The sequence below is a fragment of the Falco cherrug genome, chromosome 8 (assembly GCF_023634085.1).
Source record: "Falco cherrug isolate bFalChe1 chromosome 8, bFalChe1.pri, whole genome shotgun sequence".
Taxonomy (NCBI): domain Eukaryota; kingdom Metazoa; phylum Chordata; class Aves; order Falconiformes; family Falconidae; genus Falco; species Falco cherrug.
The window spans coordinates 30333039-30359615 of NC_073704.1; the positions used below are offsets into that span (position 1 = coordinate 30333039).

The window sequence follows — 26577 nt, forward strand, 5'->3', positions numbered from 1 at the left end:
ATGCAATATTTTTTATGAATTGTAACAGTATATGCACTCAGGTGCTTTAAATTAATTTCAATACACTTGAAGAATGAATAAGATACTTCCCTATTAACAACATACTCTAAATAGAAAGGCAGCTTAAATGTAAAATACAATTGCTAAGGCAATAGTTAAAAATTTAATTGACAACAGAAGGGCTATAATTTCAATTTCAGCCTACTAGTAAATTCTTTGGAGATATAAAATAATTTAGTAACAGTATTAAAGTGTTTTTCCCCTATATAAGCTTCAAACTTATGAAAAAAAATCCATTTAAAAAATGAAAACAGTATTTACTTGTTCAGACAACACACTGAACGCCTTTTCACCTCAATTCAGATACACAAAAGTTCATATATAACGATGCTTACTCACCTGACTTAAAAAACATGAGTCTGCTGATAAATTTGAAAAAAACTATTATAGAATATTTACATAACAGTCACTGAGACAAGAATATGGAAGTAGCATAATTAAAGCATAAGTCTAAAACGCCATCTAAGAAAGTGGCTCCAAGGTATTAAGATGAACAAAGCAAACCATTTAAGCTGCAAAATTTCTAAAAATAATCCAAAGGAGGTGCTTTTTGCCTTTGATTCCAACTGACTGTAAAGACTGCTCAACTCATTTTAGGACTAAGCCGTTGATGCCAAATGAGGTATTTTTGCTGTGATGATTATTCTGGTTTTGCTGCCTGATCTAATAACATCACTCAAGTTGAATTTCAAACAGAAGACATCTCATGACATCTTCAGGCCTACTTTGAAACTATAGCTCACAACCTGGAAAACTAGAGTTACACTCCTACAAACCACAATCACATTAGTTTACCAGCTGAAAAAACTCAGAAGAGTAACACTAACACATAAAGTTTCCTAGTCAGCAGGAAAGTCCCTCCTTCGAGCATGCTGGTCAGGGTGTCACTGCAGCGACTATTCTTACCTAGTCCTATTCTGCTGGGACTCGTCTCTCGACTGCATCCCTGGCTCCGAGGGATCTTGCTGCGCTTCTCTGAAGATGATGGCACCGGCTGGACTCTGGATGTTCCACTGCTCAGGCTACCATAAGCACTTCCTAACAGCTTACCCGGAGAACTAGACCGGCTACCAGCTAGAAGAGAACCAGAAATAAGGAAAGAAACAATTAAAACCCCCCCAAGATTTTACATAATCTGACAGTAAAACTGGAAGACAATCAGCTCTGTCTAAGGATTTGATTCAAATCACTCAGAAAACTAACGGGAGTGCTCCCCATGGGTTTTTGAGGAAGACTGAGGAAAGCCCACGGACAACAAACACTGATATCAACAACTCTGCCTATATGAACTAGACTGCCCAGCTGGGATCCAAGACCAAAGCAGACAGTGCAGTGTATGAATAATATGGCTTTATACAAACTTACAGAGGTGCCAGGAGCAGCCTTACTGCAGCAGCATGGAATTCACAGGCTGCTTCTCCTCCTCATGAGGCAACACAAATTAGCCTGTGTGCAGAGCTATGCTGCAGCATGCTGGCTTCTGGCACAGGTAACCTGCTGCAAAGTAGCTTGGGCACCTTCATGCCACGCTGCAGTGGTGGCAATGCTTTCCTGCAGTAATGCAGCCAAGGAAAATTACATCAAACATCCCAACAGCAGCAGATCAGCATGACAAAGGGTAAATCAAGGGGACCTGCCACATTTGTAGAGATGCTGACTGGCTTAGATCTGATTGGTTAAATCTAAGCTATTTAGTTATTTTTCTACTGGAGAAAAATTTTAGCAAGTCTAGTAGTTAGCCTATTTTTCCTTGTCTGTTTAAATAGCCCATGGCAGGTTTACATTTCTTCTCAGCAAGACAGTCTACTAACCGAGATTTATTTACATATTTACTTTCCAGCTGCAGTAGGTAATTCTATCTGAAACAGCCTTGCTGACTAACTCTATGAACTGAGTAACTTCTTAATTTTTTTTGTCCTGCGGATCTTGATTTGGTAAATTGTTCAAAAATTAAGTTAATGCTAGCTTAAAGGTAATCATAAAGAACTGTACGAGTAATAGATTCAAGACTCTTTTTTGCTTCTTCAGATATATAAGTCACTGAAAATTTCCTGCTGATATTACCATTCCTGACATTCAATCTGTTTGCTAAAATAGCCAGGAAAGTATATTTGAAAAGGCTGCAAGAACATACTGGGAAAGCTCAAATTCTGAACCAATATCCATGTTTGTTTCTTCTTGTAAATTATCTACACATCTCATAAATTTCAGTTCCAGATACTATAAGTAGAAAGAGTTAATGATTGTTCTTCTGCCTTAAGAAGATACGCAATTTTATTGATCTCATGGACAATATCATAATACATACATTATTTTAACTTTCTTGCCCTATCCAATTTCTTGGTCAAAGTCATTCTGAATCAATCAAATCATATACTCTGCTACTGTATGTGGTGCTGGCCCTGCTCTGCCCCAAGTGAGAATACTCGTGACAGATGCCAGTCACACACAGCACCTACAGCCTAAAAGCAAAGGCTTCTCTCAGTTATGCTGCTGCAATCTCACTGATGTCAGCGGGGCTGTACTGAACTAACTGGAAGAATTTAGCACCTGGGGTTTAAGCTGCAGCAATGAGCCAGCTTCAATATGCAGAGTGTACGCTCACCATGCTTCAGTACTATGAGAAAGCAAAAATCACTTGCCATACACATTTGGATTTATGACCCTAGGAAAATGCTTTTTAAGTCTCATAGTTAGGAGAAAGTGAGGGAAGCTAAAAGTTTAGCAGTTAAAAAATGTGAAGGAAATAACATGAGAAAGCAAGAAAGGGAAAACGTTTCTTACCACCAGCAGGATTAGCTGATCTGGATCCTTGATTATGAGGGCAGACCAAAGGACAGGCAAAAAGTGGATTAAAAGACAGCAAGACAATACAGCGTTCAGCATGCGGTTTATGCTATACACAATACAGACAGATTTATTTACAAACATGTCACTCCTAAAGCCTCTGCAGAATGCAGTGAGTTAATGTGCAGACGTGACCAACAATTTCACAAGGTTGATCAGCTTCTCAGCTAAACATCAACCAACACACCGAGACCCAAAGTTCTGCTCTAAATTACACCTCAGCCCAGTATGCAAAATTGCAACAGAGTTATCCACTGTGTGGGTGTGGAGGATTTGGTCCTGTGACTGTATTATATTTGAGTTCATAAGTTCTTTCATGCAACGTTTGGCTTAAGGATAAAGATCACATCTGGTTGGGCTAAGCTGGAAATAGGATTCAGCAAACCAGACCAAGGCAGCAGGTTCAGATGTGACCATCCTAAAGCTTCATAAGACACTCTATTAAAAAACCTAAGCCCATAATCTTTGAAAACTTTGGATATTCAACTATTCTTTAAATACTTCTGAGACTTGTCTCATCTCGTCTGACCATTTTTCAGCAAACTAAGTTTTAAGAAAAAAGGTCATTTCTGGCTTTGGATCAGTTTTAGGTTCAAAATTGAAGAAATAAATTTAGATCAGCAATACCAAAGCCTAAAATCAGTTTACATCAGCATACTAAAGCCCAGATTCCTTCATGATCTTAACATAAAGATTTCCATTTGGCCCCATCCTGAATACAGTACTTGCTTCTTCAGCTTTCCCAGCCTAACACAATGCTATAAACTGCTTCTCCATCCCTCCAGCATGACAGAGCAAAGCAATGAGAGAATGAACAGAGAAGGGCTTTTAAATCAGGGTACAAAGCAAGACAAGTCCTCAAAACAAACAGGTCTTTCCACAAACCCCATCTCCTGTTACCCACAAGCTTGAAGGTCCTTCAAACATGAGTGGCTTTCTCCCTCCCCCTAGTTCCTTTTTGAAATCTGAGTGATAAAACTCTCCTCAGACACACATGACACATGCAGCAACACCGTATATATGGCTCCTAAGGGAAAACCATGCCTTGCCAGGAAGCCAGAGAGCACAGATGTGTCATGAGAATCAGCGAGCAGAACCATCTCCCCCGTATCCACACAAAATAGGTAATGTCCTATTTAAAATTGATGCCAAATCCCATTAACTTTAGACAGCTCACGTGTTACACATACAGAAGTACAGTCACACAAGCAGGAGAAGCTTGGCAGGGCAAGAACCCAGGACAGCAGTCAGCTACAGACACAGAGGGTGTCTCAGTGGGACTCAGTGCAAGTTTAGTCCTGTACATCACAGAAACATGAAAATCTGCTGCAGTATTGGTAAAAAAAAAAAAGGCAGCAACTAGGCACTCAGATTCAGGGCCCTATTTGTCAGGAAGAGCAGGCACTGCCTGGGGGGGATTCACTTTGTTACGTGTCCAAACATTATTAGCAGAACTGAGCCCAATCCTCAGCTGATGCTACTACAAGTCAAGAGAAACTCATTAATAACTATTTGTTCTGCTCCCCCAGAGATAAAACACTTCTTACGCTGGGACTGGGAAACAACTTTAGCCCGGCTGCGGCCTCGGGTATCAGCAGGTGTTGAGGTGACGCTTGTGGCACTGCCAGAGCTCTGTCTCCTTGTACGAATCCGACCTGGAGGAATGCAAAGACAATCAGACTGTCAATAGGTTTCTTCCAAAAGCAGCAGCAGTGTCTAACATGCTGTTCTATGCTTGCAGGGTTGCTATACACACAATTAACCAGGGTACAGAAGAGTTTTACAAAAGGAGGCAACATCTTTTACTAGACTGGCTGAGACACAGGGAAGGGAGTGGAAACAGTCACGGTCCACGAGTCCGAAAACTACTTTGCTTTCTATAATGCTATCAGCCAGTTTAATTAAAAAAATATTACCTCTCTGTAGCCTTTGTTTCTGTTCTATAGTAGCTTCTTTACAAAGGATCAACAACAAAAATTTCAGTCTCCTAAATGCTGCTTCCTGCATCAAATCATTACTTGCTGACAAGGCGATCACCCTTTCAGAGACAGGTGTGACAGATGCCCCCACAAATTCCATCACTGGGATTTCCAATTAGCAGTTTGGTGCTTTATATCCTGCTCTATGTGCGCAAGCTGGCATGCACTCCTGCAAGAGTCCGCCAATGCAGCCCGACTATGCTTTTAGTTCAGGCTCATTGAATTTTCCCTGCTGTTTACAGATCCCTCATATTTATCCCAGGATCAGTGTAACTTTACTTGTAATGAAAAGTCCCTTTTAATGCAGTCAGTGTTGTGGAAAAATGATTCTGCGTGTCTGCTCTTTATTTAAGCAGAGAACGGGTATAAAGTCTCAAAGTGTTCTTGGTCCTTTTTCTGTCCTCTCCTCATGAAAAAGCCACAGAAATCTGAGCTAGAAAAGCTTACAGGGTCATCAGTTCATCCCCTTCCTGGGGCAGGACTGTTTCCTACAGAATGTTCTTTCCAGTGCTAAGCTTCAATTATCTGTCTCTAGTTAATGGGAAAGAAATGATAATTAAGAGCAACACAAAGAAAGCCTCCATCAGTACTTCTCAACAACTCAGTTCTCAGCCAAATTTGAAGCTCTTTCTCAGGACTCGTGCCAGTGCTACACTGCATTCAGAGGATGACTTCAAGTTTCAGGCACAATAATAAAAGGAAAAAAACCACAACAGGTAAGAGAAGAGTCTAGACAACTGCACCCACTGGTTATAGATATTAATCTCCTGCCCTTTGTCTCCACCATAAGCATATAAAGAAATATGAACAGGGAAATATACACTTCACACTCTGATTCCCCCACCTACCCACCCACCCCACACACCCCCCCAAAAAAAAAAAAGAAGCCACAGAAGGTACACATGCAGGACAAGACAATGGCAAGCAGCCCAGGCTGAACGGATTGGGAGCTCTGCTCTTCCCTGAGCTCTCAAAAGATTCACAACATGGTCTGCAAGTTTCTGATAGACACAAAGCGACAAGATGCTGAACTCTGAGAAGAAAGCCTAGACTTGTTTGCAGGGGAAAGCCTACAAGATAGCTGTACTTCAAACCTCTCCACCAGCATCTAGTTTTAAAATAGCTCAGTAGGCAAGATACCTGTATCTATATTCAGGCAACTGTTTGTAGACGAGACACAGAAGAAATCATTAGCATAAAACCAGGAAAACAGGAACAAACCATTTTTTAACCGCCTTAACTAAAAAGCTCGGAGCACATCCACATGGGTCCAACAGTCATGAAACTGGCTGCAAAGTCTTCTCCCACCAGCACAGCTGTCGGTACCCTCTGCTCTAGGACATGACCTGCCCCTTACAAATGGTCAGCCTGACACACAGCCCAAGGCAGCTGAGAGCTCCTGCTGGCCCTCTCCCATCCCTCGCAGGTTTGGCACCTGCACAGCAACAAAGATGGGCAGACTCACTCTGCAACTTGCTACCAGGCAGGTCCCTCAGGCCCCACGGCAGGCTTCAGAGCAGGCGTGTGTGGGGAGGGGGGCAGAAGGACCTCACGCTCTTGTCAGAAGCCTCACGGCTTCCTTCCGTCTTTCACATCAGGAGGGCATCACTGGTGGCAGCAGGAGCACCAAACAGTGATACAAGAAGTTAAACCTGACCAGTCTTAGGAACGAGTAATGGAATTGTGTCCTTGCAGAATGCCAACAGAAGGCCTCGGCACTGCAGAAAGCCCGGGGGGGTAACTAGCTGAAATCTAGCATTACGGTAACAAACACTATTGGAAAACACGTTTAGTGCTTGTATGTCCAGGCCACCCAAGATCCTCAAAATCTTCTGTTCTTTCTGCATCTAGAAGTTCCTCACACACACACACCTTATCAGCAGGTGACTAAGAAGAACAGCCGGACAGTATAAGTGACTTTTTCACCTTAGGAGAAACCAAGATTAGCTTCTGATACCAGTTCTGGGGGCTTTAAGAAAGAGAACTGAACCAAATGGTCAAACTTAATTAACACATTTATCAGCAGGATTAGAAACACAGACCTCAGCCCTATTTTGAAACCCCTCAGAGTCAGTGGACAGACCCCTACCAACTTCAGCAGTTTCTGAATGAATGCCCAGGAACAAAATTTCTGCTTCCTTTTGGACTGGGAGATCTGCACACTGATTTTGGCCTAATGGGCATCAGAGAACGATGTGAGACAGAGAGCTGCTCTTGCACTGGAGGAACACAGTCCCAACACTGATACTGGTTTTCTCAGCCTTCTAAAGAGGCTGACAAGTGTGTGAACTAGCACTGCACTGGGCTTGCATTGTGCAAATGATAACAGGAGAAGCAGAAACTAGAAATTCGTGATGCAAAAATGATGTAATGGTACAAATACTGTGATAGCACAGTAACAGCTCACCCTAGGAGTACTGTATTCTTGAAGTCCATGGGATAAAGTAAAACATGAGGGGGGAAAAATGCCTCTCAAATTCAAGCCCGAATTCTTCACACAGTTACAAGGACAAGGTGCCATCTGATACCAGTTATACGTATTCCCTGAAGCATAATTGTTACTGTAATTACTATCCAAAGTTTTACTTTCTGAACTTTAAAAACTATGTATTTATTTTATCATACAGATAATTAATCTTACTTACAGCATACAAATGACTCAAAATAAGTGTCTCAAAGCACCTCTTCAAGAAAAAAAAGTTAAGATGAAGTTTTTCCTAGCCAAGTACAGCTTTTAGCTGTAAAACAAAAAATGACCACTTGGAACTCCAAATTGCTTCAGGCAAATCTGTACGAGATAGAAACCCTGGGAAGAGATGTGACATGTTTCCTATCTTCACATACAGGTACAACATGTACAACAATTAGTCTTCTGATATCCAAAACCTACTTGTTTTATAGTAGTATAACATGAATTAATATTTGTCTGGCTTGAAGATAGGAATATTTTTTAATATATATTATACCAAGTACAGCATGTATATACAGAAGTTCATCTATACAATACAAATGTCTCTAAAACATTCCCTTAAGAATTTCCTGTGCAAACAAGAGTCTGCATTCACATTCAAGAGTTTATTTGCACATACGACTATTCACATGGCTTTATCTCTTGTTGTTCTACACCAGACAGAAAAACTAATATCAAGCTGGACAGGAAATAACATATCAAATAAGTTATTCAGACTTTCTTTTGTTGTTAAGCTCAAACACCTCCCCTCCCAAAACGTCTTTGCTTTCAGGTTGGTTTGTTTCCACACCTAGCTCAAACTGCAGATGTAGCAACTCATATTTCATAACCATTATTTTTCTGCTGCTTTTAAAAGAATTACTGCATCCTAACAGCAGCACAAAGGAACAGAAAAATACTGCCTCAAATAGTTTCCAAAACCCATAAAAGTATTTCCATAAAAAATACCCTTGATCTAAATTTGACATGTGACACTTCGTTCTTGGTACAGAAAGTATTTTGAAAGACTCCATATAAATGCTTTGTGTTAAGAAACCATTTGTGGAGTTTTTAGGAGGTTTGGGGTTTATTTTTTAAAGTTACTGTAATTTTTACAACAATCAATGGATCAGAATCAACCCTGAGATCTCTAACACATGTCTAAACCTAGGAGGGTTGTTTTGTTTTTAAAAAGGTTCAAATGAAGGAAGATTGTATGGTAACGCTTTTGCACTACAAGAAGTTTCATCCAGCAGCGTTGTTCTGAGCTCCTCTGGGTGGATACTGCAGCATCTCCATCCCAGTGCTCCGAACAGACATAGGTTTTGTGAGACTCAGCCTGTACATTACACTGAAGAAAGCAGTTTTCAGAGAGTCTAGAAATGGTATATAACAGTTCCACAACTCTGTTTTAAACATTCCATACTGTGAGTAATGATACCTACAACCACATAAGTTATATATGGAAGCACTGGGACAGTAATAGTCTCTCCACAGACCAGGCTAATGCATTTAGGTTACTCAGCACTGGATTCTTCCCCTACCTGGAAAAAACATTCCTGAAAGAGCCTCTAGGACCCCTCTAGCTCTGTCACTGCTAAATGACATGTGGACATCTGAGAGACATGCACACGTCAATTTAAAAAATGCTTTACACATAAATCTGTAAACAACTTTTTACAGCAACCAGTGGAATGGCTTCCATGAACATTTAGCACATGTCCAACGTTATACTAGTATACAACTCAACTGTGCACCATACTTTCCCTTGAGAAGCACTTGACCCTTACTGGAAACCGTCAGCATATACTGCCTCTGGGTTTTGCACAAGAACTCCCTCCAAAGCAGAGGGCTGAGGGAACAATAGTGGCACCACTTTGCCCTGCACCGACAAGTACAGGCAAATCAAGTCAGCGCTTGCAAAGGGATGGACCAAGAGAACAAAGAAACCTGCTACCTGAGCATTTCCATTTAAGATACCATGTTCAGTCATACCTTTGACTCAAACCTTGCCATTCAAGGCAAGAGAGAGCTTTAAGGCAGACAAGAAAACAAGAAGGGTGATTTCTTAAAACTTGTGTTACTCCCAAAGCCTTTGGGTAAGGCGCTGAAGATGTCCAACTGAGCAGATCACTCCTTTTGAGCCCAAGTTATCTGAAAACTACAACAAACCAGATTTTATTTCCTTTCTGGTGAATAATAAATATTTTTTTTTAATTGTGCCACTGACTCTGGAAACTGCCGATTTTGTTTTAAACTTGCCAGTTTCAGGGCAGAGCAGCATTTATACTTTCCCCTTTTGGGAAAGGCTTGTCTGAAGGGCTTGTCTTTATGCTCACTTCAAAAAAAGGCAGATAGCTAACAGAAACACTCTGACCCATTATTCTGTACTGAAAGTCAGCATTATGCACCTTTTTAAAATATTCCTTGAAAAGCTGTTTCATGATAAAACAAGCCGAAAAATTTCTAACGTTTTCTTTTAATCAGGCATAACAAACGTGGCACAACTGCTACCTGTATAGCACTAGCTGTACAGTCCCAACCAAGACTATAAAGCTTAGATCTTACAAACTTTCTGCCTGCAAAGCTACACGAAGGGTCTGGGCAATCAAGACATAACTGTGCACTGCATGAAGACATGTCCTCGCAGCACAGAGGCAGCAGAAGACCTGCACAGATTTAAACGCTATATAGACTCACCCTACCTTTCCATAAGGAAGTGCATTTCCACAGCGTCTGTCAATTGGGATGATGCTACTTAAAACCAAAGGACTGATGCTCGGCTCTTAACTTGTATTCTTGCCACTGGCATAACCTGCTCTATCCTGCTCCTCTTTTGAGATATCTGGCTCAAAAACAAAACACTGAGGAGAACTGAGGGCAAAGCAGAAGGGAACTGCCAAGTTTGCACAATGCTGGCTCCCAGCTGAGGGGAAGGTGTAGAACTTCCACACTGTAGCTACAGAAAGCCTTGATGGGAACCAGACTGCAGATTTAGCATCAAGCCGAACCACAAAAAAACCACAGTGATTTGCTCTTAAATTACTTACTGGTGACCTGGAAAAAAAAACACAAACAAAAAAACGGGCACAAGCGTGGATGGAATTTCTGCTTTATGTTCCAAGAGTGTCTCTTGCACACACAGGTATTTTCAGAGCAAGGGGATATTTTTTGTCTTCCTCTGCCCCCGCCCCCTTAATTTTTACAGTTTTGTCAAGAATATAAAGTTTCGCATTCCCCATAGTTCCTGACAACTTAGGTCTTCTGCCAACTCTCTGATGTTGCCATTCTCAACCCCCATCTGTAGGACACACTCAATCCTGAACAAAGGCTGGTTCTCCCTCAGCTGTCTCCAAGGGAAATGAAGAGTTTCAAACAGTGATTAAACTTGTCCTTCAAGTGCGCTGGCTATACTGTGTCGTGTTATTGTAATTCTCCCTGATCCTCACTCTCCCCCCGCAAAAAGAGAATCCTACAGCAAAACAGAGATCTGGTATTTAACACTAAGGGGATGACAAACCATTTCTGAAAGTTCATCTCACCATCTTTCCCCTCAAGCAACTTGCTGGCTTCTACTACAGATTTTTACCAAATCTAATCTGCTTCCAATGTAGCTGAATTGAAAAAACCTAACCACATAAAAACCCTCACCCTTTTGCGTTATGACAATAAAGTACTGAATAAACCAAAAATAAAGGTATTCCAGAGGACAGCTGTTGTAACAAGCCTCCACAAATATTATTACAGTCTACGAGAGGATTGAGAGCTGCATTGGGTATTTCATAAATTAACAATAAGCATTCAACATTTCAAAGCTAGGCCAAAAATGGAAAGGTTTGAGAACTGGGAAGAAAGGGAGAAAAAAGAAGAAAGAAAAAAAGAGGAAAAAAAGAAAAAATGAATAAAAAAAGTATCAGCATTAGAACAATTTAGAACTTTCACCTAATTCATTATTGAATTAGAAATACAGGTGTTCAGACCAACTTCATATTGCTTATCACTGACAGATCACAAAGCACAAACACTTGCCCACGATGCAAAGCCAGGTCACCCCTCAACACTAATTAAGTACTAACCCCAAAAACAGTAGAGACCTTTCCCTCTAAATAATAGATCAATCCATCAACAATAGTAAGGAAAAACCACACACAGCACAAGAGCACAGTGCCACTTCTCAGACCACCACACCCAAATACAAGCAGCCATCAAGGATACAAGCACAGGCCCACAAGACAGTAATAGATCCCTTGAAAAGAGACTTGCATCAGGAAAAAATGGGTTTGTTGGGGGTGTGTGGTGTCCTCATTTGTGTAGAAGACATTCTTGTTTTCAACTCCTGTCTACCTCAGAAAAAGTGATTTCCCAGGGATCTGTTTTGCTTGAGAAATAAGAAATAAAGAACAAGATTTGACAACAAGCCAGAGGAACAGACTGGGGGCCCCCCCAAACTAGCAGGCTCGGTGTTCTTGAAAAAAAAAGCCTTTCCTCCAGCTGTCTTAGATGTAAGCCATCTCACTCAGACAGTTAACAACAAAAAGAGAGTGCTCAGGTTTAAAGAGCTTGACTAAATATTCCTTCCCTAGAGATCATTGTTTACTGTCCTCATTTTTCTGCCATGTGATCATCTCAATTCAATTCTCTTGCTGCCCAGTCTCTTCCCGAAAGCATTTGGCAGTTGCGACCTGAGCTTTGGATGGAAAAACACAGCAAACCTTTACACACCATGGAGCAAGAAAACACAAGCCCTGTGTTGTTTTTTTTTTGTTTGGTTTGGTTTTTTTGTTTGTTTGGGGGGGGGGGGTTTGGTTTTGTTTTTTTTAATCTGTGTGCAGGTCACTTTCAACCAAAAGCAGTGCTTTAAATACAGAAATCCACATATAACTTTGTGATCAGAAGTCAAGTCATAAAAGCAGACTAGTGCCTATTAGCAGGGAGGATCTTGAAGAGAAAGTGAAGAATACCCCATGGCATCAAAATGAGCAGGACAACCATGCAACACTTCATGCAGGTCACCAGTGAACATGGATGAGAGCCAGATAACACTTTGAGAACAGAGACCAGGTAGGGTAGTACGACTGTGGACACACCTCAGTTACACAGAGAGACTGCTTACCCTCAGTTTTAGTGGTAGTACCATCTTTAGGCGAATTAAAAAAAAAATAAGGAAAGGGTTAATAGGGAAAATCAGTAACATGAACAGAAGTGGGCACTATATATTAGCTACAGAAATATGTGAAGAAAATTAACACAATTAAAGAAATTAAAGAAAAGTTTGAGCAGCAAATCAAAGCTCGATACATCTGAAGAACACACTTGCAGGTTTTCCCTCCTGCAATAACCAACCTTTGCCAAACTCCTTTTTTGCTGTTTGCCTCACCATTTCTCTCACAGGAATGTGCCGGCGACAAATGTCCCTACTAGCTCAGAAGGACGCATACTCCTTCAGGAGCAGCCACGTTTGCATCACTTAGAGTGCATTAGCTCCTTCTCTCCTACAGTTCATTTTAAGGGCAAGAGTAATACTGTATTCAGTTCCCTGACTTCAAGGACAAAGCCTGCTTTGGTAGATGCTTCCCCCACTCTTCTGTTCTTCCTCACGACACAAGATTGTTTAAATGCAGTTTTGCAACTGAAGCCAGCACACAGCACGACTAAAAAAAAATGTTGCAGCTGTAAGCTCAGAAGCACACTACTATGTGATCAACTTCACATTCTGCATTACATTTTCACTGCAATGTACCCAAATCTTGAACCCAAGCATGAACAATTGAAATCAGAGTAAGAATTCGACTCCTGAACCAAATACAACCAACAAATTTAAGCCAAGGTAAAGTGTTCCAGGTACGAGAGGAACCTGCCTACAAAAGGAATCCATAGAAACCATCCCTATCTAATTCACGAAGCATATTTCATCAGATTAAAGACCAAATGCCCTACATTAATGAGAAGCAACTTCTTATGTGACTTAGTGCTAAGACAATTCTCACAGCTTAAATCAAGATCACCAATTTCTGATTTTTCTCCCTCTTTTAAAGGTAAGTCAATGAAAAGTCTGGAATCAGATTAGTATGAAACCACCAGAATGAAAAACTATCTCAGATGACCAGCTCTACTCGTAACAGTAGAGGTGTTTTGAAGCTCTGCAAATACGGTGTCAGTCACCGCCTTGCATGTCCTCCTCCATGCCTCCTTCAACGGCATCTCCATGAGAGAAAGATCAAATGCAAACTTTGTTGTAAGAAACCCTGAGACACATGAAATTGATGTTAAGACGCTTTGAGAGAACAATGTGATATGTAGTTAAAATCTAAAAAGAGTCAGCATGAGGAACAGATACTTATATCCTCTGCGGTGAAACAGGACTGCCGATTTCTCCTCTTTGCTTCTACATCTTTCGCTTTTCTAAACCAGAAAGTGATCATACTCAACTAAGATGTACTATTCAGAGTATAAAACAATTAATGGAAAACCGGTTTCAGGAAAGGAGGGAAGGAAGAGAAGGAAAAGAGAGAGCGGGACATGTCAAAAGTAATTGAGCAGTATTTTCCTCAAAAACGTCCCAGAATCACAGTAAGATCTGCTTTTCCCCAGAAAGAAGAGTGAGACGCAGACTATTATACAATTCAGAAACTAAGAAGCTTCAAGTCAAGTTCTGTTGCAAACTTTTTCCTTAATCCCAAAGGGCAAGGATCACACACTGATCCTGGAGAGCTGGTAACTACCTCGGAGATATGTTCTTCTAGTTAAGAGTTTAACATCCAAATAAAACTACGAGGCACTTTCTGCTAGTAAAGAAAGCTAACTGCAAGAGTAGAAGAACATGTAGATTTACCTAGTGATGCGTATGAGCCTGGGGGCAAGGCTGCAGCAGAACTGAAGGGAGTGGATGCTCCAGAAGACGTCACTTTTGACTTGGCACTAGCTGCTGCATTCACATCGACGTCACTGCGGGATCGCTGCAGAGATCCTGGTGTTGACACAGATTTTGTACTTACTGTAGATGCTGCAGATGGGAGTGGGAGATCCAGAATAAAGAAGATTAATTTTTTGAGCTGTGTGCTTCAAAGAGCCTGACAAGCAGTTTAATGTACTATTTTTAATGCTCCCTGCTGGCACTGAATTACCTCAAATAAGAATGCTTTATCAGGGCAATGTGGGCTTCCCCACACTGCCTGCAAAGATATTTCAATGCTGACCTGATGCTACCTCCGAGAACTTTATGAGAGACTAAATGCTGAAAGCAAAAAGGCTGCCAGGCCAGTAATAAAGAAATTTCTAACAGAACCTAGATGGGAAAGTTCAGCCACAGTAGCCATCACCAGCTTGTGAGTCGTTGGCCAAAACAGACCTGCAGGTCCTTCAGTCCAGGTTCTACTAACTTCCTTCCCAACACCTCATCTTCTCATGAGGCCTGCTGTTCCCATCACTTGTTGATGCTTACCCTCTTAAGCATGAAGCTTGATTATTCAGCTGCAAGCAAACATGCATTTGTGTGCACAATCAAGTAGGTTACACAACAATATCTCCTTGAATCCAAGGTCTCAGTAGGGTGTACTGTATACACAAACCAGCCAGAATCCGATCTTGGTCAGGTGTAGAAGGCAGCACATCTTCTACCAACAAAGTTTTGCCTATTACATTTTGTATTAAAATATATTATTATTGTATGCATTTACTTAGGACAGGAAAGCTGCACCTTAATATTCCATCTGACAGTAAAAACATTAGCAATGAGATGGAATGTAGCACTGTAGGACTTGTGTGCAGACAAACCACAGAGAATAAATGACAGAAAACTTTAAAGCGGAATGCACCATTAGACTATGTAGCTGTACACCTTAGCATCAGCAGTAGCTTGTTCCATCTGTTGCACAGCTTAACATACCTTGGCCACAATTTCTGAGGCTTTTTAGCCTTCCCTTCTGGTGCAAGCAGTAACAGATTTACTAACTTTCAAAAGCATCGTTGTATCAGCAGTTGATGCACAGGATGTAGTATACAGCTCAAAACTAATTAAAAATTTTACAAAGTTGCCATGTTAAGGAGCAGTAAACAGCGATCAAAGTTCTTTGATATCATAGTGTCTGAAATTCTAATACATCACACTTCCTCAGCAACACCTGAGCACATTTTTCAGCTACTATTCTCACCTCTAGATGTAGTGCTTCCAGTAGGACTTCTTTTGGCAGACAATGGACGGCTAGAAATTAAAGTAAGTATTTATTAAACAAAACTAGTATTTCATAGTCATCAGTAACAGTGCTACTCCATTCCTTCAGTATACATGTGAGTTAAAAGGAAGTTATTTACATACAGAAACAGACAAACAAAGCTTATTATTTAAGAATAAATACAGCACAGCCATCAAAGTACTTACAAAAGCACTAAAAAAAAATACTGGTATGCACATTACTTGAGTAAGAAGATATTTTTAAGAATGCTTTCTGTAGATTTAGAAAGTAACACCAATAAGTTATGGATATTTTTCATATACATCTTACACTTAGGCTTCAAATCTCTGTTATTTAAGTTGACTATATCCCTAAGAGAAGCTAAAATAAATACATTCAACAGAAGAGTTACATATTGATTTTGCAGTTACAACTCAAATTTAGGTTTTTATGGGGTTTTTTTCCCCTCTTGTATGGAAAGAGGCAGACTTACACCTCTAAGATTAATGCTAAACACAGAATTTCAATCCAAGCATTGTTTTAAGCACACCTAGAAGGAATGACTAGTAGTATCTACTAAGCGCAAAAAGCTCCCTAGGAAATTATTTATGGAGTCAAGATTATTATTATTATTTTAAAAGCCCGTAATGGGTTTTGCTGCCCTTTTATTTTAATACAATGTTAGCTAAATACAAAAAAATAATTTTGGAGTAACCAAGTACTTAAGCCAAACGACGACTGATGAGACAAAACGGTGTGATGGCTCCCTCCAGTTCAATGGAGCTACCTGCAGTTGTTTGAATCGAGAGGTAGTGACACAGGAGGAACTTACTTGAGACTCTCCTGGGAGCTGGAGGAGGAGCGATCCGACTGTGGCAAGGACACGATGCTGTCAGAGTTCTTCAAATGCGACTGCAGGGCCTTCTGGTAAGAAGACTCTAAGGTGTGGTACAAATGCTCTGCCTCTCGGCTGAAGTGACTGTGGAAACCCCAGTAACACCTGGAAACAAGGCACAACACTGTCAACGTTTCCTTGTCATTTTTTAGCAGGCAACAGAGCACAGGTACAGTCAGAGCCCATTTCACTACTGGCATTAGTGGGCTCGTTGGCCCAGTCACTTCAGTCATCTACTGCCCCTATGACTGACGTAAGGTACATCACTTTCTTCAACCCACTGTATTACTCAAACAACCGCACAAAAGACAAACCAAAAATAAGAGAGGAACGCACCATTTGGCGTGCTGTAAAAACTCAAGTAGCTTACAAAGCTTTATTTCAGAAGAAACCCTCATCCCTCTGGCTGTCTACCACACACGGGAGACAGCAGACCCACTAAGCTGACACTAGTTTGAGACCAGGTGCTCAACAGCTACTTCAAAACCATACCAAAAGCAGAAAACACATGCATGGGCCTGATTCAGGAAAGCATCGGGTGGTGCTGTTTTCTTCCTTAAGGTTAACAAACAGCTCTCCTACAATGCTGCAGAGACAAATCCGTACTGAGCTGAGACTGTTGACTGTTTGGGGGAAGAAGTAACAAGGAAAAGGAAAGGGATGCTCCTCTAGACTTCCGATCGGTGCCATACTGAAAATAAAAGAGCATTTTAAAATGACGGAAGAATTCCTCCTTGGCCCAAATCTCCTGGCTGATGGCTAACACCATTCACTCTCATCACAAAGATGATGAAGACTCTCAGCACTTTTCAGCGGGCAACTAATGGGTAGTTTAAGAGTAAGACTGTTAGCTCAAATGAATCAGGAATTGTTTGTATGTGACAGCCAGTTCTCAGAGCCTCAGAAGTCACATGCATTCTCACATCATTAGAGGTAAACAACTTTCTGTCTCAATCAGCCACGCTGCTAATTAAGAAACATAGGAAGACAGAATTAAGCATGCTCTCTTAAGTCTCATGGCCATTCTCCTTGCTGTCTGTTTCAGCTTAAGCAGTCACCTGCCGTGAAGCCTCAGTGCCTACCATATATTTCAGTGATGGGCACGTTCCCTTTCAAAACAGTCCTACTGTGAAACACCTCTGCTTATAACACAGCATTTAGATTAATAAAATTTATTGTCGATTGATTTCATGTTTTACAACATCCTTTTTCTGAAGAAGAATGTTCCTGTAGCGCTCTATTCATAACAGCATGATCCTAATAGTGTACTACCATAAGTAGAATCACATTAATGGAAATGCAAGAGATGCTCAACAGAAGAAAATCAATTGCAAATATTTTTCCTTTAATTTTCCTATAGATATACACAAAGATATTATTCATGTGCCATAAAATATTTTCTTAATTTAGGACACCATTTAGCAGCGTACTAGCATGAGAACTTTTATTTCAAGAGTCATCAATAACAATAGAATAAATTATTTCTATTGTAGGTTGAAAGGGACCTACAACTATCCCCTAGTCAACTGCCTGACCACTTCAGGCCCAACCAACAGTTAAAGTTTGTCTTTCAGGGCATTGTCCTCGAACACCGACAAGCTTGGGGCATCGACCACCCCTCTGGGAAGCCTGTGCCTGTGTCTGACCACCCTTCCTAATGCCCAGATGAACCCTCCCCTGGCTCAGCTTTGAACCATTTCCCCGTGTCCTGTCCCTGGATCCCAGGCAGGAGAGATCAGCGTCTCCCTCCCCACCTCCCCTCCGCAGGGAGCTGCAGAGAGCCGTGAGGCCGCCCCTCGGCCGCCTTTTCTCCAAACGAGACAGACCCGGAGCCCTCAGCCGCTCCTCACAGGACATGTCTTCTAGCCCTGGCACCGGCTTGGCTGCCCTTGTCTCGATGCATTTAGGGACCTTCACATCCTCTTACACGGTGGGGCCCAGCACCGCACACAGCACCCAGGGGAGGAGCGGGGTAACCACCTCTGGCGAGCAGCTGCCTGTGCCGCATTTGATGCGCCGCCGGTTGCCGGGGCACGGTGACAGCTCAGACTGCCCCCCTGCCAGCCGTCACCCCCAGGCCCCTTTCTGCAAGGCTGCTCTCCAGCCACTCCTCTCCCAGTTTATACTTGTGCCTGGCAAGTCTCCATCCTAGGTCTTGCGTACAGGCCAAAAAGAAAAGATAAACTTAGTAGAAAATAACAGTATTTTTGTACTGAACAGAAGAAACATCAGTTAACTGCAAGCAATTCAAACATCAAAAAGACAAACAAGGTAACTAGTTCTCAGCTGTAGACTCTTGAACAACTCAGGTAAGCATTTTACCTCCTCAGACAAAAAGATCATAAAATATTACAAGAACAAAGTGAAATAAGCACCATTAGAAGATGTGATACATATATAAGTCAGCCCCATGTGATCACCTCATCTGACATCTCCTGCTGAAGTACACATTCTGACTGAAGCCAAGGGAAAGCTGGCATCAGCTACCAGGAGAATGTAACTTGTCTGGACTTCAGTCTCCAACACTAATACCATTGACTTGCAACACAACAGGGGCAAAGAAGGGGAGGAAGAAAAGACACCAACAACAGCTTCTACTTACTTTCTCGCCTCTATCCTGGCTTCAGAGTCTGCATCATGAATTCCCTTCTTTATCGTTTCAGCTAACACTGATATGTGTCTGAAATAAGAACAAAAACATTATCCAGCAGTGCAGAAAGATGCGTCACACTTATAAACAAATGACTAATTTGATTTTGCCTTGGTCTCTTAAGAACAAATACTTCATTACACCCTCCCATTGCCATGTAAGATCCTTTGGAGCCTTTATTTATTTAGTCTTACAAGTCAGTTTTATTTCACCCACACATGGCTGACTAGGAAAAGACAAGCAGCATTCTTTGTAGGTCAGTCTTTAGTTAGCTATTGAAACTGCCTGGGTGCAAAAACACTCTCTTAACCCTTAAATAGTCTTGCACAGTCTAGGGCTAAGGAAATGGTGTCCCAGTCTCTTCTCCCACAATTACTTTCGCTGTTCACTAGTTTGAAGTACTGAAGCGTCAGAAGCTCCTGACAGATGTGTAGTAGCCTTCAACTCATCATCGCACTTGAGGGTGCAAAAGGAAAAAAATAAACAAGAGAAAAGACACACACAAAAAACCCCAAACAAAAAACAACAAAAAAAACCCCAGAAACTACTGAGCTCAGCAATTCACTCAGCCAGGTTTCCCAAGGCTGGCATGGAGGACAGTCCCACTGAGCTCTGACTGGCCACACTACTGAGACTAATGGTGTGTGCACACATACGTACATGGCTTTTTTTGTGGCAGAAATACCTCTACTAGAGTTAACTGATATAATCTCACCTCCTAGATTATCCTTTCTCCAGAATTAACCTCCCCAGACTTAAGCAGGAGAGAAATAAGCGACTTGTTTTCAGAACTTACCTTTCTAGGGAGTGTGTTTGCCACTCCTGCAACAGCAAGTCTAAAAATTCAAAACAGCGCCTGAGAGAAGGAAGAGAAGAAACTCTGAGTTCTCAGAGTTAACAGAGGCACAGTGACTTTGACATGCCTGCCTCTAAACAACAGCCATCTTTTATTACAAAGGTTTTTGGGACATTCAATTCAGTAATGACAGAATAATAAAACCACCAGCATCTCTACAAACACCCTCAAACAGCCTGAAGTAGTAACTGGAGGCAGCTCACTACAGAGAAGTCTGAAGAGAGGGTCTGACATAAAACCACCCAGGGAGACCCCTTTTCCATTAAACAGGATACAGCCCAGAAGATCCATGCTAAGGATATTTTGTACCTGTAAGTTCAGGGTTCACATGGAAACCTCACATTCAGCTTCATGTGGAGACCTTTTCAACTTTAACCTCCCCTCCTCATTTCAAGAAACTACAGCACAAGTGTGCTGTTATTTGTTCAAGGCTTGTCAGCAAAATCAGCAACCACAAAGCCCTTCTTTTTGTCTAACTAGAACTAGCTGATCTGCATGGACCAAGCAAGAACCTCCCAGTGAGGTACTGGACTGAAGTACGACTAGATTTGAAGTGCAGAGAGGACCATTCGCACACCCAGCCTAACTTCCAGGTGATGCTACCACAGAACACTACTTCTGCTGACTGGCTCAAAGAAAGCATGTCACTACAACAGGTAGTAGAGGGGAATCAGAACGTGTCTGTAAAGAAGCCAAAATCATATGATATAAACGGCATGTAAGCACAAAGATAAGTTTAAGAAACATTTCTCTCCGTGGAAAAGTGCCTTTTCTTCTCTGCAGTGCTGCAGCTTATACAAGATAGCTGACTTGGAATTTGATCCCAACTCATGGGGGAGATGCACTATTTAGCAAGTGTGTTACATCAACCCTCTCCGTGAATAAAAACAAATACATGAATGTTATCAGAAAGTACACATGACCCTGCTTAGTGGTAAAAGAGAGTAAATTCAAACTAGATGCTCACCTTCTAACTGCAACAGACTTGGATGTACAATTACTGGTTATGATGGGTATTAATCGAGGGATGTGCGTATGCTAGAAGAAAACAAACAACAAAAACAGGAAGAAATCTTTACACCATGGTGCCATGGAGTGAAAGGCCATCTCTTTCAGCCACCTAAGCCCAGTATGCAGATACTTATTTTTGTTCAATTCTTAAAAACAGAACTGCTAAATAAAGGAACACTAGCAGATACGGACAGATATTTTTATTATTAAAAATATTTTGTATTTTATCTGTTAAATTATCTTCAACAGATATTTCATTTTCTTCTATAATAGCAGGCTCCAGTGGGTCAAGGAGCTGAAGTCACTGCAAGAGGATCTAAACTGTCACTGGTGACAATTTCAGAGATATCAGGCTATCTACAGCTTCCCCACTGAATCACTAGACAGAAGACATTTCTGTGACCTAATGGATTTAGGAAACGTGCACTGTCTGTGAGGCAATTTAGAGCATAATTAAGAGGATGAGTCTGTCCTGCAAGGCAGTTTTAAAACCCATTCAAAGAAAAAAGTTTGCTCAGCTCTTTAAGAGATGGAAATATCTTACTCTGCAAAGAAACTTTTTTCCTTCTGTTTTGGCTGGGCTTAACTATTATGTTCTGCACAAGGTTGAGTGACATCTGAAACAGCCCAGCCCAACACAAAGCAGAAAAGTAGATCAGGCACTAAAACTGGTTATCATTGCAGCAACATTCATACTTCCTCAGAAATACCACAGTATTTGGAAATTGTAACATACTTCTTTATTGATGTATACTTACTCGAATTATTAATCTAACTGCTACAACACCAGAAGTGGCCATGACTTTGGCACTATTTGGAATTAGATTAAAAATTGTTGGCATGATGGCTTCTGCCCCGTGGTCAAACTTGTTTCCCAGAACTGATGACAAATGTCTGAAAAAAAGAATGAAGTCATGCTGGTAATTGTGCTGAGGATTAAGTATGTCAGACTTCTTCAGAACATCTGACATAAGCACATCTGACATCTCCATCTTCACAACTGTCACCTCCTCTCCAACTCCAAAGGACAGAGAGCACCATGTTTCAAAAAAACCAGTTCCTTTGCTTTCATCTCAAACTTGTGTTCTATATTCATCTGAAGTCTGAGAAACAGTAAGTTCAGCACAAAATGAAGTAACTAGCACAGCTAAAAATTTATTATCAAATGGGATCACGCTCAAAGAACGTGTTTTTCTGAAGTTGTTAGTTTGTATTACAGTTTCTCTGAAACTGTCTACTTTGCCTTAATATGCATAAATTTCAAAAAACTGTTAGCAGCACCCTTTTTCTTGAAGCGTTTCATAGAGGATAACCACCAAAAATAAGAACTAGCTCAATCCAAACCAGAACAAAACATACATTTTCAGCTTTATTGTTTAATCCTTCCCCACTCAGTGCATGAACGCATGGCTTGCTCATTCATTCAGCATATCTCAAACCAGCATTGTTTTAAACTCAGGAACACACTTCGGCAGAACTACAATTATTGGTCTACATGAATGTGGTTTAAACAGCTGTAGCAAAATCACGTTCTACCTATAACTATGTAATACTTACTAGCAGCACGTTACACCCTAAATGTGTTTTACCCAGTGTCTGTTCCTTTTTTCTACAGCACATCTCAAACATATTTAGAAAGTAAACTTACCCCAATGTGATACAAGCCTCTCGTACTACTTGAGACCGCAGGTCTTTAGCAGATAATTTAAATGCTCCATCCAAAAGTCTTAAGTGTTGGAAGAAGTTATCATATTCTGCAGCTCCAGCCAAAAGCAAGGAGCGGATCTTTTTCAACTGTTAGCACCAGAAGAGAAAGCAGTGACTGTTAATGAGCAACAGATACAAGGACAATTATGTTCAGCACTGATACAAGGTTTCCAGGGTCCTTGTACAATTGTTCCTCAACATGCGTTAAGGAACTGTGTTCACGTCCAAACAATTTTATTATTTCAGGTCTTATATTCAACTCACAGGTTAACATACTAAGTATGACAATAAACAGACTAGGTAACTGTTTTAGAAACCCAAAAGCATTGCATACAACTACTTAGACTATATTGTTAATAACCCAAACATTACTTTTTAAACCAAAAGATATCTTAAAAGTTCTCCTCTATTCCTGTTAGAAACCACCTATTTACAACAGCTTTTAAAGCTTAGGTCCTCTCACAACTGACTACTCCATTAAAAAAAAAAAAAAGATTCCTAGGCTTAAAGGGCATGGCTCAAATCTGAGTAATACTGACATATCTAGAATATGTCCATTGAATTCAATAAAATAATTATCTGGCTCTACTAAAAGTGGAACCCTAACTCCAATAAAATGAGAAATTTTCTATTAATATTAATTACAGGGACCACTGTTTCATCCTATAGACGTTCTTTTGGACGCTTTCACAGGCCCTCATGTATATTGATGCATCTGTACAGTGCCTTGATTTAAGCTCACTGTTACTCAGTACAGCAAACAAAAAAACCTGAAGTAAGCTGAATCAGCACAGTTTGCCACTCAGATCTGTAACACAGGATTTGACAGACATGTCAAAGTTGCTACACCAGTGATGAAAGTCTACTGCGTAGACAAGATCATGTATCTATTTATATCATAAAAACACAGCTCACCTCAGTAAATAAAACTCAGTCTTTGCATGCATATAACTTCTCTGATTTTCTACTTCCACATTTCCCACAGTCGCATTTGTTTATCCAAAACCTAAATCTGTAAATCCTTTGTGAATTATTTTACACCTCCTTTTGCAAAAGTGTAAGTTCTCTATAAGCAAAGTGACTTTCTGCCTCATAAGGAAGTTTTAAGGTATTCTGAATACCACCTCTGACATTTAAATTTCAGCATCTGCTAGCAAATTTCTAGCTTTACATCTGGTTTTGCTGCATGACTTTCACAGTTCAACCTGATGCTGTCAACAGATTCTTGTATATCAAACAGCATTTTCTTTCATAGATGTGGTTTAAATTCAGTCTCGTAAGAAAGTGTTTCCCTCAAGCTTGGGGGAACATAACAGATGCTCACCACTTGAACTACATTCTAGCCTTACTCTGAGGTTCTCCCAGTACCCTCTTCATGGGATTAAGCTCAATGCAGATATGAACTCTAATACAAGGTTTTTCTAAGTTCACCACTTACCGCAGAAACTCTCTGTTCCCAGTCATGCTTATCATCTGATAGTATCTCTCTTATTTTGTTTATGGATTCCTCAAGATCCCGGCTGGAATAAATCTGCAAATTTAAATACAGAGTAGCACCATAATGCAAGATTTACTCCAAAAAAAATCAGATCACTTCCTAACTACATTATGCCCTTTGCTCCTCAATGCTTAAGTATCACGTGCTAGCCTTCAACACGGCTAGATCTGCACAATGCAAAGAATTTACACCCACTTCCTGCAATCAAAAATTACTAAATGACCACAAGATGATTAAAGGATCATCTTTATTTATTTTACTATATTTTCACAATTTTAAGCAGCATTCCTGCAGCTACTAGTGGCTTTATTAGTCCAAGACCTACAGAAGATCATGAGTGGATACACGTGCTGTTCAGCTGTCCCAAAAATAAAGCTCTGGTGAAGGACAGGGGATATGTGACAACTCAGCTATCCAGCCATATCTATCAGCAAACATGCACTGTCCAGTTGTCACACTCACAACAGCAGCAGTCCTGGAACACAAAAGTCACCTTTATCTCTTTCAGTTTCCAGATGGTACAGATGAAATGCAGAGAGGCTTCTGCTGACTTAAGTTTTTCTTCAACCAGACCGCACTGTGCAGCATGCACATCCAGTTCCAGTTCCATGTCCGTTCCTGTGATAGTTCCACCACAACCCTCCCACCCCTATTCCCTCCACCTCTGAGGGATTCACACAAACTGCTGGCAGATACCACATTTAAAACTAGCCTCCCTCTAACTCGCCTTCCCACTAAGAAATATTTGTCAGCACCACAACAAAGCACAATTTGCCAGTGAATAGAACCAGATGATCCTATATCCGTCTTCTGCTTTTTAGTACTGTGTGCTTTAACATGTAATTCTACTTACCTGAACTGTTGGGACATCTTCAAATGCCTTAATGAAGTCTTCCTCATCCACAGCACCTGCTCCCTCTTTGGCTGCTGACATACAAATGAAAAAGCCTTTTCAATCTTTCAGTCTTCTTATCAGCAAGAGAATCAATTAAGAAACCACCAGCTATCAAGGCACTTAATCAGGAGAAAGTTCACTATCCATGCAGCCTCAGTGCTGCAGATTTAATGAAAGCAGAGACAGGGAAATTCAATGCCAGGCACAGACTAGACATTCACAGCATCCTTCAACTCCTAGGCACAGAGGGCACATTAGGGAAGTCATTACAGTAGTCACTCAACAGTTAGGGGACACAGTCTGAAAAATGAAAGGGAATATTTAATTATATGAGAGATTTTATTTTAAAGGATTTAATCCTATCTATAATAGATGAAGGTGCAGATCTGACAGGTGCACAAACAGACAAATGATAACGAAGATAAATAGTCTCTGGAATACAGATTGGAGTGTCTTATAGAGGGAACTTTCTCCATTTCTCTAGGTCACATATAGAATTACTGCTCACATTCAGAATTAATGCTCAGTTTTCTTTCTGCACCTTCATTAACAGCAATGGCCAAAGCTCTTAGAAGAAAGCCAACGCATCAGTTTTAGATTGCATGGGCTGGAGTTTATCATGTAGCTATAAGCATCCTGTTTCAGTCCAGCCAAAGAGCTGCAGCTATAAAGGCAAAAATGTACAGACTGTAACACTGACATGATTTACTCACAGCCCTCAGTGCACAACTGCACAGATCCAACCTCTGACAAATGCAAAACACATTATAGGGACATGGGGACTGCTTGGAGATTCATCCTACTGAATTTCGGTTGCAGCATGCAGACAATTTACACATAATGACTTCACAGGGAAAAAATCTGTTACTGGATCTGGGGGCCAGTCTGGAAGTCCTTGCAATAAGCTCAAGCATAAACACTATAAATACGTCACATAAAGGTTAATTATATATGCTGTCTGCTTACTTGAAGACTTGGAGCCCAGAGCTGCAGACCCAAGTCTGCGGGTACTCCCCATCCCAACTCTGCGCGAGTTTGCAGGGGCCTTTGAAGATGTAGAGGAGCTAGCTGAGGAAGGTCTGTTTCCATCCACTGAGTCTTCATCATCAAAAATTTTATCTGCCAAAAAACCCACAGTCAGCTGTAAGTCTGATGAAGCAAAAGGATGCCCCAAGGAATATGCCAACGTGGTGGCAAAAGATGATGCATGTTCAGGTCTGCTCAGCCAGCTCTCATCTCAGCAGTGCCTTCATGCTAGAAATCTGGTTATTCGCAATGACCACAAGGCCACTGAACCCGATCCTTTGCTATTGCAGCCACTATGTTATAAACCCTTTCAATGGATGCATTCAGCTAAAAAGAATAAACTTAAAATTTACAACAGAAAGACGCAAGCCACAGATAATACTTGGAGGCTCTACAGTCCGTATCTCTGATGCTTATGTCTCCAAGAGCTATTTTGCCATGGGCTGTAGTGAAACTAAGACCATAAGCAAATCCAGGATCCAAGTGCAGAGAGGATCAGGCAGCACAGGCTGCCCTGTCACACCCCACCAAGT

At 41.0% G+C, this 26577-nt stretch overlaps 1 protein-coding gene across 1 annotated transcript in view; it reads right to left on the bottom strand.

Moving 5' to 3' along the window:
* The window catches only part of CLASP1 (cytoplasmic linker associated protein 1), a 181222-nt gene that overhangs the window by 66761 nt on the left and 87884 nt on the right, over nt 1-26577 (bottom strand). Inside the window, exons 9-21 of the mRNA XM_055717670.1 lie at nt 25985-26137; nt 24977-25047; nt 24064-24156; nt 22567-22712; nt 21677-21812; nt 20875-20945; nt 19848-19907; nt 19004-19081; nt 16339-16506; nt 15486-15535; nt 14168-14338; nt 4455-4562; nt 967-1134 (exon numbers count right to left, since the gene is read on the bottom strand). Of these exons, the coding sequence (XP_055573645.1) occupies nt 967-1134; nt 4455-4562; nt 14168-14338; nt 15486-15535; nt 16339-16506; nt 19004-19081; nt 19848-19907; nt 20875-20945; nt 21677-21812; nt 22567-22712; nt 24064-24156; nt 24977-25047; nt 25985-26137 (1473 nt within the window). The remainder of the gene's footprint in view (nt 1-966; nt 1135-4454; nt 4563-14167; nt 14339-15485; nt 15536-16338; nt 16507-19003; nt 19082-19847; nt 19908-20874; nt 20946-21676; nt 21813-22566; nt 22713-24063; nt 24157-24976; nt 25048-25984; nt 26138-26577) is intronic.